This window comes from Anopheles darlingi, chromosome 2, assembly GCF_943734745.1.
Source record: "Anopheles darlingi chromosome 2, idAnoDarlMG_H_01, whole genome shotgun sequence".
Lineage (NCBI taxonomy): Eukaryota > Metazoa > Arthropoda > Insecta > Diptera > Culicidae > Anopheles > Anopheles darlingi.
The window spans coordinates 21,096,807-21,113,435 of record NC_064874.1 but is presented as its reverse complement, the minus strand read 5'-3'; the positions used below and the strand labels follow the sequence as shown (position 1 = coordinate 21,113,435).

The window sequence follows — 16,629 nt, the reverse complement described above, 5'->3', positions numbered from 1 at the left end:
CAGTAGCTTTAGACTTAAGCATCACGCAGTGTAGCCAGAGGGCCACCACCTTACAGAGTACCGCGATTACAACAGAGTACCGCTGACCGATCCGCGAACCGTCCTCCACCCCGAAACCATAATCACTCGCTGGCCACCACCGCGCCCCGCGAAGGCTGCTGCATTTCGCGTCCACCAAACGCCAACTCTGGGGCTGCTGAATTGTGTTGCTGCATCCGTGTGTGTGTGTGCGTATGCATAAAAGTGTGCATGTTAGTATGAGCACGTGTGTGAGAGAGAAAGAATGAGTGCGCGTGTGTATGCGTGTGTGTGTGTGCGTGTGCGTGTGCTGTATATTTTATTTTATTCTAATTTATTCATTCGAAAGATTTCCAACGACATCGTTCGCTGTACCCGAGTCCTTGAGTCGCTCGCTCGGGAACTCGGTAAAACCCCGAGCGGCGTAAGCGATGCACAGATGCATTACAGATTTCAAAACCCCCTTTCTTTCTAGTAGCACTTAAGAGAAGCAAAAGCAGATAAGAAGCAGAAGGAGAAAAAAAATGCAAAACAAAAATCCAAATCAAACCAAACAACTCAACAACCAACCCAAAACGTTGACGTCAAATTTAAACAAACCAACAAACAAACATACTAACTAACGAACGAACGAACGAACGTACCCAAAAAAAAAAAAACAAAAGCAAAACCAAACACGCACTCACGGACATCATACATACCAACATATCACATGGCTCCAGCATAAACATTACACACGTAAACCACTGCAACGATCGACTGCGAGCTACACACTTTCACGCAGTGGTCTCCTATTGTCTCGTGCCCAATCATGCGTATTATTTCAAAAACATACTCCACTTTTTAACCATTTTTGTTTTCTTGTCCATTGCTCGAGTGTTGCGTTTTTTTTTCGTTTATGTTTGTTTGTTTGATTGTTTGTTGGTTTGGTTTGTGTTTGCTGTGTTCTTGGTTGTTGATTTATACAGATGCGTGGTTCAGCTACGGGTTTTTCCCCCCCCCCGTTTGGTAGCAGTATTTTACGATTTAGTTTTTAGCGCAACTGCAATCACCACTCACGGTAATTTGCGTCGTATACTCATTGTTTGAATCATTCGAAAGATTGCCCCTAACCCTCATATCGTTTGCCGTGTGTTCCGTTTGATAGATTAATCTCAGAGTTAACCGTTTTACTTTACTAGTTTTAAGTTGCTTTTGTGTTTGTGTGTTTTGTCTAAGTATGGTTTATGTTAGCTGTTAAGGCTTTGAATGGTCGGAGTTCAGAGATCCCGGAGTGAACCAGAGCAGCCCAGAAGATGGAAAATACAAACATAAACAATACCACCACGTTGAACGTTTTCATTTCACCAAACACACACAAACGCGCGTACACTCTTCTAGACACATCGGAACCATCACCATCTATCGGAAGACGGAGCTCACTACCCCCACACATACACGTAACGGCTCCTTTTCAAAACATTCGAACCATTCACACACTCAGCCCAAGTGCCACCCCTCTACGCCCTTTCACTACACCCTCTACTACACCCATCACCTACCCACACACACACACACACACGCACCATCATTGCACTCGGGGAAAAGTTCTATCCAATGCTGGCTGATCATCGTTCCTATTAATCATCACTTCGAGTATGTTTGTGCGTGTGTGAGAGTGTGTGTGTGAGTGTGCGTGTGTTAGGTAGAAGGAGGACTTTTTATCTCATTTTTCGTCCAGCGTCACAAATCATTTCCGCCTCACCCGTCACCCCTGCTGCACCATTCACCCCTCCCCCGTTGATGCCAATTATCTACGACCGACCGCTTCCTTCCTCTGCACATCGGAACGTTGGAATGTTCCGGCGCAACCCAGCTCCAAATACGATTCGATTCCGCAAATGGCAGTGGAAGAAGAAAGAATGGAAACTCTGTTCTCTTCTTTACCTCCCCCTTTTTTGTCCTTTCGATTACGATTCCGTCCGACCGGCGCAACCCCGGCCGGTGGATGTTGATCTTCGGGATTCGCGTCAGCTAATGCAATTAAGCGTTTGCCGGTCGGCGGCTCCCGGGAATGGAAGAGCTCCTGCTCCCCCTGCTGCTGCTCGTTTGTGTCCTGCCCACCCGATAATGGCTGCTTGTGCAATCGGATTGCAATCAGACTAATAAAATGGCGGCTCCAGTCCGGTGGCCGGCCGGGTGATTGGAGCGATAAGAAGAAAAGGCGCTAGCGCAACTCGTTCCCCCTCCCCCCGCCTCCTCGACGTTGGTCGTTTTTGTTTTCTTGTTCCGGCGTTGGCGCCGGTTGAAGGCTTCCGCGAATGAGAGGCGAAACAGAGGAATGAAACACTCTTACTTTGGAAGAAAATTAAATGATCATTTCATTTTCCCACCATGTGCTGTTCCCGCCATTGTTCTTGGGCTTGGTTGAGCCTTTTGTTTCCGCCGCCCGATTGCTAAGCTTCATCTATTTCATTTCGCTATCCTTGAGCTCTCTGCGGGGCCACGGGTTTCCCTTTTTTCCTTTCTCTCTCTCTCTCTCTCTCTCTCTCTCTCTCTGTATCTCTCTCTTTCTTTGTTTTGAAATGCCGTGAAGCGTGTTTGGATTTCGATCAAGCGTCTCATCGGTCGTTTTCGCATTGGATCCAGTGTTTCCCAGAACGATTCCACGACTGCCACGACTGTCCTCAAACAATGGAGCAACGGGAACGATCCCTTTGCCTGCAACGACTCTGTACGTTGTCTGTGTTTCTTTCATTTGTTGCTGCCCGAAACGGAATCGATTCTCTTTCTCGTGTTGATCCCTTCCTCTTACCCCTTACGGCTTTTTTTTTTTTCATCGGCGGGATTGCGAATTCCCATTTTGCCAAATGACAACATTGCAATCAACGCATTCGCAGCTTTCTCCTGCAGCGGGAGCGTCTTCGCGCCACCATCGATAATCCAGCGGAGAAGGACGGAACACATACACACCATGCCATGCCATGTCATGCCACGAAGACTCTCATTACCGAATCATCAGTACCACCATTCCTCGCACCGACCTCGACTCCTATCCGACTCGATCAGCTAATCATCACACCGTGCGCCAATGACGAGTGGTAGCGCGGTTCAATTCTCTCATCCACGCCATCTGCCACCACCACCACATCAAATGACCATCCATCTCACTCCGAAAATACCGGTATCTATTGTGTTTCGCTAGCGCGCAGGTAGCGCACTGTTTGTTTGGTCGGCTCACGTTTGTGTTGTGTTTGTGTTCGCGTTCATCCTTCCGTTCTGATCACCAAAAAAACATCCTCCTTTTCGCTAGACACACCGTCTGAATGTCTCCGGAATGTTGTTTTCTGTGTTTCGGTTCTTTTTTTCTCCTCCTCTGTTCTGTTTTGGTATCTTTTGTCGGTCTGCTTCTCCTGTTATGTTTCTTAGCCCGTTGGTGCACGGTATGTGCTGCCATGCTGCATTTGCGTTTTGCATTTCTATTTTTGTTTTCGATTCTTTCGGATATTTCGTCTTCTGCACCACGCATGCTAATGCAATGGTGGCGATCCGGGGGTGATGCTCAGCAAACAGAGATAGAAACCAGCAGCGAATCCTCGATACGTTAGTTTCCATTTCATTTGTCTTCAATCTATTCGCTAGCTAAGCAGCTCTCAAACAGGTCAAAATGAATTTACACAAATGCAGAGCACAGAAAAACAGAAATAAACGGGAACGATATTTGAAACCCATTTGCACCAAAGGACAATTGACCCACTTCGGCATGCAATCATGGTTATAGGCACTCCAATTCCGTGCGCCCCACGCCGAGCACCGACCCGGGTCGAGGACCAACTTAACAACAGAGCTAACGAGATTATTCAAATTACCTTCTTCACTAGCAATTTTGCAAATACACCTACACCTCGTCGTCGGTGGTAAAGTGCGGCACGCTTCAGCCACGCTCACTGCTCCCTCCTGGCGGTACCGGTGTTTGAGGGGGTGCTGTAAGCCCTCCTTCCCCCTTCCACACCGTCTGTGTTGTGACACACCGTTTATGCTCATCATCTTGCTGATTTGATGGGAAAAGTTTTGCTCCCAAGCACCCCTGCCTCCCACATTCACCCGCGTTTCTGTGAGTTCTATGTGGCCCTTTCATCAAAAAAAAAAAAAATGGCGGAAAAAAGCGACGAAAATTCACGAGCTACCAGGCGCCTCCATTGGCGTGGTACCAGGCGCCTCCACCATCGCTCCACGCTTACGATGGATTATATGCATTGCATCGATCGTAGTATGCTCGCCACGAAGTCTACCCTTCGTTTCACGTGGCGCGCTGCATATGGCCTGGCAGCGGCGCGCCGTTCACATGACGACGACGACGACGACGACGACGACGTGCAAGCAGAGACCGAAAGCACGATCATAACAGAAAACAACTTTGACAGATTTAAATTTTTATTGCCTCGCATGACAGATGTTAACTGTAAACTGAGGCAATATCTATGTTAAGGCGTTTCGGGAAATGGAAGCAAACTACGATTTGAGGCGGCTCCATGAGCGCAACGTTTCCGTCGCAAGGAAGCAAACGTGAAGAATGAAAGAAGCAGGAGAAGAATCTCCGAACTAGGCAAAGATATTCGCAAACATTTTGAACACTTCCGATGCATGGTGATGGCGGTGTATAGATGACGTCTTGTGTGCATGTGCCTCGAACAGAACACCATCGAATTGGTTCCTGTGACGTGTCTAATGTCATACCGCTGATGGCTAATGGTTGTCGTGAGCACAACACAAAAAGCAGTGCATTCGTGTGCTTTACTTTACAAAAAATAAAGTCATAAAAACATAACCAATTTAAAGCGTACAGGTCCGTGCACAACAGTGGTGCTGCTATGACTTTGAGTGTACTGCCGATTGTGTAGGAAATGAATAGAGTTTTACCGGTGAAAGAACCCATCAAAAGTCCCTCTCGCACAACTAACCAACAACTGGTGGCCGGAACCGAACGTCAAACCCCAGACCGTACCATCAGACGGCAACCATCGAGAGCGAGAGCGCCAGCAAAAGAGAGAGAGAGAGAGAGAGAGAGAGCGAAAGCTAAGACTTAAATTTATGACATCGAGTGTCAGCATAAATAAAGCGAGATTATGAACGCGCGTACGTAGCCGTCGTCACCACGGGCCAATCTGAAGTGGGTAGAAAGTTTCTCTGGCCAGCATCAAGCGCCGTACCACATGGCACCAATGGCACCAGGACCCCCACCCTTGGTTGGTGAGTTCTTTTTTCGGTGCTAAGCAGTGTGTACCATGTGTACCATGAGCCGGAACGATGCCGATGGTCCTGCTGAGAAGCAGAGTGGCTAATACCACGTTCCACGTGGGCACACGAACACGGACGATGCGTTCAGGCAGGCGGATTGCAGGAAATGAATTTTGGTGTCACAGTGTTTTGGTGTACCACCGAGTGTGCCGAATGAACTTGTCGGCCCTTTTTAATGCTCTAAGCATTCCCTGTCCATGCGTCGTACTCAACGTTGATGGTCTACAGGCAGAGGCAGACAGAGAGAGAGAGTGCGCAGAGGAGGTTAAAACCTGATTAACTTTTCAATATGTGTGTACTTTGGTGCACAGCTGGTCCGGTCCGGAGCTTTAAAAAAAAGCTGGCATTACAGCTTAGCTTTAAATAAATCACGATCAACATCACACACAAGTCGTGACTACGGCAGGACATTTCCCCTGTCCAATGAATGGTCCGCCGCTGCCAGCGAATGTGAAGTGCCCACGAGCTGAATGGTCATAAAATAAGGAATGGCAAGGAATAAGCAGATGTCAATATGTCCCTAGCTGGCTGGCGCTCGGTGTGCCAATGATGAAAGCAGGTTTCTATTTTGTTTTTATCAAACACTGCACCGTTTGCCCGCGGTGTGCTATAGAAAGCGAGAGAAAGAAAGAGAAAAACAGTGGGAGGAGCTAGGAAATGTTACATTATTAGCGGTCTTCCACTCAGCGGAATTCGCGTGCACCGTACAGCCCAGGTTGTCACAGCAAAGTGTACCACCGAGAATTGCAACGGTTCTCATGCGAATGCACTGTGACATTCGCTTGTGCAGCATTTCATGTTTCACCGGCAATTCTTGCCGGGCTAGACGTTAACCTAATTAGAGTCGTCGCAATCATTTGTTTGTATGTTTTGTGAGGAAAGGGAAAAAAGGTTAATTAAAAAGCATTGAGAAGAATTCATGATGGTTCATGTTTCCAATGGGCCAATTTATCGTTCGATGCGGAACTTTTTAGTTGTTACCATTCTTTGGTTGAGCTATTCATACGACTTGAATTAATAATGACTCGAAAAAATCAGTCTCTTTCTCGCTGGACAAGGATGTTGCCCCAAATTATATTCTCGTACCGTAGCTTTCAATCATAGGTGGACTCGGTTTAAGAATTTATTTATGGCTTGTGGCATGTCCCCGGATTCGCAACGAAAGGTTCAAGTTTAGTTTCGATTCTTTTGCGCATCTGCTGGAAATATTACTTTTTTCATTACGATTCTATAACAGATTCCAGAATAACCTATTTTTAGTAATGAAGCCTGATTTTGATTTCTCATCCTGTTTTTAAAATACCACGTAGCTGAACGATCGCAAAACACATATCTTCATCGAATGTTTTGTCGATATGTTTTTTTTTATTCAGAGCATCTTATGTGTCTTATTTTCTTATGAGAGGCTCAATAAGTTCTAATCATCGTCCTTTTTTATCTACAATTTCTTTGGTTTTGTACATGCAACACTCATTTCATTGAATGTGTGCACGAATGATTCCCCAATACACCAATCACATCCATTCACACCAGAAAATGAACCGAAAAACACTTTACACCCCTCAGTAACATACCAATGATTCATTACAGTATGCGCTGATCGGTAGTAGCAGAACACAAAATGGTACTGTTTTCAACGCCACAAACCACAACGAACGACTCTAACGAAAAACGCCATAAAGGGCAAGAAAAGATCTAGCGGACGGAAACAACTAACAAACCAATACCAACTACAGCTACTACAAAAATACAAATCGAACAAAATCTGAAGAATTTATTTGAGTATGAAAAAGTATATCAAATTTATACGTATATATACATACGATATATACAAAACGAAACATCTATATAATAATATAGTTGAGTAAATTAAAGACTGTGACAACATGAGTGCGAACTGCATTAGAATGGCCTTTTAATTTCCTTTAGGTTTTCACTATTTTTCCCTTCTACAAGTTGGCTTCACGTTCAAAATCCTCCAAGTCCTGTGTATGCGTTTGCGTGATTCTATACAAAAACTCTATATACATATGCATATATATACCTCCGTATACATATTTGTTTATATGAATGACTTGTTCTGGGTTTTAAATCTCTCTCTATCTATATATACATATATATATAAACATATACATGAACATCTATGGTATGATATGAGAAAACTGCATCCGGCTGCCGCGCATCCATCTTTGTTCTGATATTCTGACTGATTGATTGATTCATTGAATGATTGATTGATTGATTGATTGATTGATTGATTGATTGACTGATAGTGTTTTAGTTTTGTTTTTCCTCCGTTCTATCTTTTGTTTCCCTTGGGATTCTCACACTTATTATTATCCCGTCATCCTCTATCTATCTCTCTTTCTCCTGCTTCCTCTCTACTACCAAACTCAGTTACTGCCTCGATCTGTCTCTCTGTATATCTATGTACTACCCTTGTGAGATGTTCCCCGTCCCGGTCCAGATCCTCATCCGTTAGGTGGCCGTATGTTGCCCACTTTAGTTTTATCCACAGCCGCCTGACAGCCTAGAATGTTATCACTTTTTCCGTTTGATGTTGGCTCGACACGTTTTTACGTTCTCGTTTCGTTACTGGACTGTGTTCCTGCCTCGATATGGCGCTGCAAGTATCTTGATTTATATGACATTCTCTAGAGTGCCAACACTGTTTGTTCGAATGGAATTTTGGTTTTTGTTTTTTGTTTATCGTTTCCTCAACTTAATCCTTAGCTCGATGCATCCTCCAACCGGTTTTGACTGCGTTTGCGAGCTTTCGGTTGATTGCCAAATCGTTCTTCAGTTCCTTTTCTTCGTCCACCCTTTTGTGTTCAATGCATTAAAACCTAGTGCGAATTGCGTGACATGCTCGTTGTCTTTGATTTTAGCGATGTATTTCGAATCTGCAACACTATATTCACCTGATCGTGCAAATGATAAACACTGTGGCAATCCTTTACACCGGAAGATTGCGATGCTGCTAATGAGGATGATTAAGATATTGATGGTGATGATGATAATGCTGATGCTGATGATGATGATGTCGCAGATGGTATTGTTATGTTTGGTTATGATCACTGGTGATTGATGATGGTAATGCTGCTGCTCGGTGGATGAGTTCTGTCTTGCTCCTGTTGTTCTGTTTCACTGTTTGATAATGATCTTTTTTCCGTTTCGTTACATACTCCTGATTTGACACTTTGTTCCATTATTTCTCACTTAAATGTCGAACGATGCATTATGATGTTATGAGTACCTAAGCAAAGTATGTTGTTTGATTGCGTGATGAATCGGAAAGCTCACCATTCAATCGAAATGCCCTCTGAGGTGCTCGAGGAGCGTTCGTAACTTGGAAAGATGGAATGGAAATGATTAATGTCTGTAAACTGTTGACTGCACCACTATGCACCTTCTTTATTGCGTACGGTTTTTATGTTTGTTTGGTTTTATTCTGCATCTGCAACGGACGGTTAATACGCCGGAGGTCAACCAAAAGAAGGCCACCACCGAAACTAGTTACAAAAAAAAAACCTTTCGGTCCGTTAGTTTTCATTTTTCCGTGTGCCACCATCATAGCTGGTGCGGAATGCTGAACGACGTTTCGTACTCTCTCTCTCTCTCTATTTCTCTTTTCTTTCTGTGATTGTGAATTGATGAACGTGATTGGTCTTGATGCTAGCCGATTACTCGGGTTCGGATCATTAATTTTTTCCCCTCACTAGCGAATGTGATTTCTAGCTTTTCCGGATTAATATTTATAAAAAAAATCCCAAAACCACAAAGCATTTAGTGCCCATTACGAGCTCCGTTTTGCATAACTTTTTGTGTTTGAAGTTTTTCGGTTTTAGTTTTTGGTTTTTCACTTTTCAAAACGTTCTCATTTCTACTTTTCCCCTTTTTGGCTAACGGTCTTGATGAGTGATGCTGAAGGTATTGTTTTGTCATTTTTCTCGTACCTTTGTGAACGTTTTTTGCTGTTTCCGTTTCACTCTCTCATCTCTCTATTCACTTTTTTCACATGTTTCACCTCATTGCTAGCATTTCCAACCTGCCCACTCACATACACACACACTCACACATAGAAACACTCCCATGTACTCACCGAACGTATGCATCTTGCTGTTTGCTACCCTTCGTTTCCGTTTCCTTTTGATCTTTTCCGTTCCGTTTTCACTGTTGCTTACATAGAAAACCTTGTTGTTATCACCAGTATGTCAGCAGCGCACCATTGCTTACCGCACACCACGTCACGTATCTATTGTAGCACGTAGCCCCTGGCAACGCAACATTGTATCAATGCTTGATGTTTCGCCCCGTCCACCAAACCGGACGGACACTCACCGTACGGAAAGGATAAACTTCGCGAGACACCGGGTGTTTGCTTGTGAGTCAAACAAAGAAACAAGTTTCCAGCGCTTTGATGAACGGCAGTATGTTTTGCGTCGGCACATTCACATCGCAAAGCAGGGACAGCGTCAGCAGCGCTAAACGTAAATTAGGTTAATAGCCTCCTTTGACTAATTTAGCGACTAGAGTTTCAAACAAATGTAGCGAGTGCCGTTTGTCGGTCCGGAAACCAAAGTTTCAACATGAGATGCAATGCATAATTGCAAAACAAATAATTTAATGATACATTAGCTTGATTTGGGTTCGTAAACCAGGCAACGGACTATTAAATGTGTTGTAAATGCACAACGCTACATATGTAGTGAATGCTTCTCACGGTGTGAGCACATTTTATACGTGATATTTCATATCCCTATTCCGCTGGCAATGAAGGCAATTCCGACCGCTGTTCATTGCTGTTACAGTTGGCACATGTTTACCAAGATTCCTTCCACCATACCGCACCGCACCGCACCAGCGGCATCAATCCTCGCCAAAGCGGCAATCCGGAACAAATAAAACAGCCAAACGGTGGCGGTGGTGGCTTTCATGCCCGGCGGTATGGTCCCATAATTTTTGCCACAATTGATAAGGCTTACGGTGCAGAAATCAAGACAATAAAGAACGCACACAAATGCAAACAAAAACAAACGCGCTTGCAAGCGGCACGTTCGGCACGAGAGGGTTTACCACTTTCGCGCGGAAGATGAATTGCTATTTAAAAATACATTACACACCGACCACTTGCACTACCCCGGTCGGTTCCACCTTTGGGTTGGCTTGGCTTTAACGATTATTATCACAATTGGACCGCGAGCGGTGTGTGTATTTTATGACGAAAATGTCTCGCGTTTTTTGTTACGCAAACTCCAGCCGGCAAAGGCATAGGCAAGAAGGCATTACTGTGTTTGGCTTTGGGTTTTTTGTTTTGTTTTAAACCCCTTCCCATCTCCTCCCGGCGGACGGATTAGCGGTGAGTTTGCGAAGCATTTCTTTTTACTTTACTGTTAATTTTATGTGTCTCTCCGTCTGGAGCAGACGTGGCGCGTTAGCCGTGTGTGTGTGTGTGTGTGTGTCTCTTGCTACCCACGGCATTGAGCTTTCAGTAAGTGCCGGCGTTGTACGCCGTATGCACAGTACAACCACTCTGGGTACATATAGTACGTTTTATAATCATGTTTCACGCCACTCGAACACCACCATTGTAATGCTACCCTAGGAAATCGGCGAAAAGGAACGGCAGAACCGTAGGATGAAAGTGTTTTGCCGGAGGACAACGCCAACGCGGAGCCAACGTGGAGCCAACGCGGCGCAGTGGCGTCGCTCTTCACACGCCGTCGCTGTCGCTTGCTGGTGGTCGCGAGTTTTGTTTCACTTTTGACTGGAAACAGAAGCAAATATTTGCCGGGACCAGCCCAGGGACCGCAAGGGCACGGAGGCTTTTTTGCGGGGGGGCAGATAAACCATAATCTTATTTGGCGCACCGCGTCTGTAGCGACCATTTGCCAGGAAGCGGCATGCACCGGCACCCAAGCACCGGCCAGCCAGCGAAGCGTTTTGTAAATTAAGCAATTATTTTTGAATTAACCTTTTGACAATGGTACCGAATGCCACGTGGGCTATTGCGTGCTGTACATAAATCTTTTGGCAACGAACTGGCTTCTGTCTTTCGCTCGCTTTTGATTCCCTGCCCGCCCCATCGTTAAGTAGCAGTAACCGCGTATGTTAAACCGAGCGGAATAAACTCCAACCAACCAGAGGGTGGAAAGGGTGTATTTTTCCAGGAAGAATCCTCCAGGTCCTATTCGATGGAGTTCCCTGAAAAGGAGCTTAAGATTTTGGTTTTTTCGCTTTTAATGCTCCAAGCCAAGCATTAATGTTACATTTAAAAGGTTTATATCGGATTTAATGCACTAGATGATGTGAAGAAGATAGGTTTTTAATACTATTGTCACCATAGAAAATCTAGATCAACTAAAACTAGGGGAAAATTCTATTTTAAACGAGATTCTTTTGATACAAACTCGACCATTGGATTTGTAAAAATAATAAAAAGAAGCCAATCAACAAAAGGTTAAAGTGTTGCGTAAAAGGAAACATAAATAAGCTGCGACTGTGGCCACACCGGAAGGGCCCAGGGAAGGGCCGCTACACGCGCTTTTCCTCTCCGGTCCGCAACGGGGCGATGTTAAATGGTCCGTAACGAATCCATTTAGCACTAGCACCGCTCGCCGATCGTCCTTATGTGTGTGGGTTCAAACCGATTGGCACTAAAACAGATGAATTTAATCACCTTTTCCCATACCCTTACCGCCTCGAATGCGGATCGATAAACATGTCGCACGGTGGATCATTCTTTCCACCATCACCGCCATTGATCCGCTGCTCTTTTTCACTTGTCGCACGGATATCCGTGTCGGTATTGTTTAAACGTGGTTAGCAGTTTAAACAGCGCTTTCACTCGCCAGGAAGCGCATGCGAGAGAGAGGCCTGCGTGCGAGAGGGACGGCAGGTGCAAAAGCATAATTTCCGCTCCAATAATCATAAACATCGATCGATCGTTCGATTGAAACGGTAGGCGACAGGTACACAAACGGTCCGTCATCAGATTTAATTCACTTTTCACCATTCGCCACGAGGCGCATGCCATGGCATGCTTTTCACGGCATGAGGTATAAAAAAATGACCAAAAAGAAAAGAAGAAAGGTCCGGCGCAAAGCATACGGTTTTATGGTGCAAAAGCACGGTCCTGGATCGGAAACAAAAATAGAAATAAAAACTTTTCCCCTCAATGCAGGGGAGGGGAGGTGTGTGCGCGAGAGCGTTGGCGGGATTCAATTGTGTGGCGAGAAAACTTTTGGCGCCCACCCCCAGCAAGACGACCAGCAGTAGGTAGCCCCCTTGAATGAACCAAGAGGAGCTCAAGGAGGCAGAAGGACGCTCATACAGCAATACGTAGGAAATGAGTGAAAATAAAGTGAGACATGGAGCCATCGGACCGCTCCCACGGGCCAGTCGCATGACGAAAGGATGCGCTACGGTGGGAAAATTGGGCGGAATTTGAAAGCGTCTTGAAGAGCAGAAGCAATAGAAGGAGGGGAGAGAAGAAGCAAAAAAAAACAGCCGGAAACTTTATCGTAAACGATCAAAATGGCAATTGAAAAGAATGTGCGCCTTCGCCCGCCTCACTGGCCTGGCCCATCATCATCGTCATCGACATCATTGGCGTACCAAATTGAGCTGTGTGTGTGTGTGTGTGTGTGTTTTTGAACCTGAAGCTGAACTTGCTCCGGAATGGCCTGGCTTCGTTCGCAACGCAACGCAAAACGCCGATGTGCTGCTGCTGTACATCATCATCCTCGCCATCTTTTTGACTGTTTCGTTTTTTTTTCTCTCTTCTTTGAGTCGGCGTTCGGGAAGTTCGGAAGCGGAATTGGAACGGAAGTCAATATTCTTAAAAGCATCCTGTGCCTCCGTGGAATGTTATGCCGGAATGTGCACCGAATCCCGAAAGGACGAGAGGAGGGCCTCCAAAATTGCTAAACAAGTTACCAGATGTTGCGCTCGGCACTGAGACCGATGTAGTAGTTGCTCGTCCTCGTTTGCCTGGGTTAGTCTGGCTGACTGGCTGCGTGGCCTGCTAGATGGTCTTAGGTCTCAACGATATTGTTTTGCCGTTACCGTCAGCAAGCAATCGAGCAATCGAGTAGACTACGTACCACTTGCCCGGTTTTTTGTGGATACCTAGCAACGAGTAACTATTCTGAAGCGAAAAAGCAGGAAAGAAGCAAAAAAAGGCGAAGAAGGATGAAATGTATGATGGAATGGCGGCACCGTCGCGCATCTGGTCGACATTCGTCGTCGACATAAATGCCCCCCGGCGAACGGCGTCACGAGACTCGTTGCAATCGTTTTCGAATAATCGAAACAAAGTCGCATACATTTCGCCATCGAACGGGAGGTTCGATCGGTCCCCTGTGACCGTGTATATGCGTGTGTGTGTGGCTCATGGCCTCAATGGTGGTGCTGATCTAGTATCCGCTGATGGACCTAACTCCGTCCGCCAACACGGGTTTCGAATTGGCCGCCAGCATTCTTATGCACGTACACGACGACAACGACGACACCGTTCGCTGGCGGATTTTGGGCTTCTCGGGAGACGATGAAGTCGAGAGACGACGATACAAGCATTGCGGAGCAGTAGAAGGATACTGACGGTGGTGATGATGATGATGATGATGATGTTACGCCCTTTTACGTTTATGTCATGTTGAATGCATTAGAGCGCTCAGCATCCTTCAGACGTCCGCCGATCGACGGCCACGGACGTGCTTCCTTGTAGCACCGAGTACCACCAGCACCAGCACCATGGGATGGGATTGACTGACGGCCATAATCGTGCACACGTCGTCGTGCGTCGTCATTGTCGCCCCACGTTCGCGCATAACTTCGCGATGCCTCGATCGCAACAACAAGAATGCTGGCGATAACGTGACGCTGGCACGACGCCGGGCTTGGCATGAAAATATGAAACAAACATGAGTCTCAAGCACACAAGCAGCACATGTCGTTACAATGACGCGTTCACGGCTTGAGCAATCGAATTGGGCTGCAATTTGATCGCCATTACGTTCGACGCGAGAACGCGAGGCCATGCTGACACGAACGAGGGGCACGTCAGCAACGTGTCACGTTGTAAATGTTATGCTGCGACGCATGTAACTCCAAAGCAATACTCACTCGCACCCCAGGTTATTCTGGACTGCATCGATGCACTATGTGCACGCACGTGGCGCTCGCTTTTCACATTCGCATTGCAGCTCTTTTAGCTGAAGAACAAACCAAAGCTCCCATCTACTATCATCGGTTTGTGTCGTTCCATTTTCCACCACCCTAGTGTTGGTTGCGTTTGTTTTTTCTCTTTTCACTCTGATTCTTCACTTCACTTCACTGCACTGTTGTCGGTTTGCGCACCATTCTTTTGTAACTGTTGTTTCCGATACATAGTTGGTAAGTCCGTAGTCACTGCACTTAGCACCCATACACACATACACACACACACACTCAACCACACACACTCATTCACACACACGACACACGATACTAGCACATACGTTTTGAATTCCTGCTTGCTTGCCAACATTGTGCCTTACTGTATACTGTATATGCTGCTAATACCCCCTTACGGTGCCTGTGCGTTACGTTTCGTGCCTTTTTAGTGTTACGTTGTGTTGTAAACGTCTTGTAAAAGTGACTCATTCCGTCGACTTGCGCGACAATCTTCAGTGACAATCGACCGTTGATGACAGTTGACAAAGACACGGACGGACGGACGGACTTTACGGACTTTACGGATTCGAACTTCAAACACCAAATGCAGAACGCTGGACAATCGGTAGCAAGCAAGCAAGCACAGCGGTGGCTCTAAGCGTGAAGACAGAGTTTCCCGCGTTTGACTATAAACTGTTCCTTTCTCCCTTCTTTCAATCTTTCAACAAACTTGTGTTCTGTGTTAATCTGCCAAAAACTTTCTTGCTTCTTATACTCCCAACGAAACCGACGACGAATAAATTACCCAGCGGTTACTTCGATAAGCCGGCCGGGAAGTCATGAAGGCCGATCGACTCTTACCTACAGTTGCTACTGGCAACTCGCTCTCTTCTTTTTAAAAACACATACACACACTCACACACACACATACCAATACACACTCGGTCTCCCCTGTTTTGGTTTCGTTCTCTTGCGTTTGCTGGCACATTATCGTCGTGTGTGTATTTCTAGCGCCATCTTGCTCTCCTTTTTTTGTGTGTGGTCCAAACCCTCAACGATCTCAACACTTTTCCTCATTTTCATCGCCTTCTTTGCAAAAAAAAACACACACATACACAAAAAGAAACTATCAAAACAATAGAACTTCACTTCTTGTCGCAAATCATCACTATTACAATAACAACCACATAATACTGTAAATACAGCTGCTCCACAGTATCGTATTTTTAACACATGATTATCTCTCTCTCTCTCTCTCTCTTTTTCTCTCTTTCTCTCTTTCTTTTTCGGTTTTTTCTTCTCTCTTTCTCTCTATCGTCACGTCTTCACGCGGTGCTTCGCGTCGCGTTGCTGTTGTTACTGTTTTGTTGTTTTATCTGTTTCCAATTTCTACCTTTCCTTCTTTTACTGCTACTTCTTCTCGTTCTCGTTCCCTGCGAACAACCACCACCATCACCACGAACGCCACCTCGCCTCGTGCTGCCGTAGACGATGCCCGTTCTGCGGACATTCGGCAATCACGTAGCCTAGCGGGAGCGCGACCTGCCGGTAGTGCCCCCGGTAGCAACCGCATCCGGTAGCGCCGGCAGCAGCAGTGCCAGTGGTATTGGTGACGGTGACGCGCACCATGATATTTACTACTATCACCCACGTCACGACTGCCAAAGCCGTAGCCTCGAGCACAGTGAGCACACCAAGAAACCCGCACACAACAAACAACAGCACCACAACAACAACAACAACAACAACAATCACTACGCCACCTACCACTACTCGAGCACCAAATCGGGAGCCCACCATCACCACCATCACCAACAACAACAGTACATGTACACCAACAACAACAACAACCAATATCAGCTGCCAGCGAATGGTGCTACCGCTGGCGGCAACAATGGCCACGGCAGTCAATCGAAAAGTCGCGCCAAAGCGTCCCACAGCAAGCGTAACGAATACGAGCGTACCAATAGTACACCGGCCGGTCTCACGGGTTCACCGGAGACGGAGAGAGCGATCACGGGGTATTACGCGGGGACAAAATCGTCCGCGACGACGACGGCGGCGGCGGCAGGGTCGGTGACCAAGCCAAGCCGGAAGCTGAGTTGCGATCTACCGCCGCCACCGCCGGCGTCGTCGTCGTCGTCGTACGTCGGAGAACCGCAATCCACCTTCGGTGAT

At 46.2% G+C, this 16,629-nt stretch overlaps 1 protein-coding gene across 1 annotated transcript in view; it reads left to right on the top strand.

Annotated features, from left to right (window-relative positions):
- The window catches only part of LOC125948306 (hemicentin-1), an 83,511-nt gene extending 67,103 nt beyond the window's left edge, over positions 1-16,408 (top strand). Inside the window, exon 12 of the mRNA XM_049674244.1 lies at positions 15,940-16,408. Within this exon, the coding sequence (XP_049530201.1) occupies positions 15,940-15,981 (42 nt within the window). The 3' untranslated portion in view covers positions 15,982-16,408. The remainder of the gene's footprint in view (positions 1-15,939) is intronic.
- Positions 16,409-16,629: the final 221 nt, after the last annotated feature.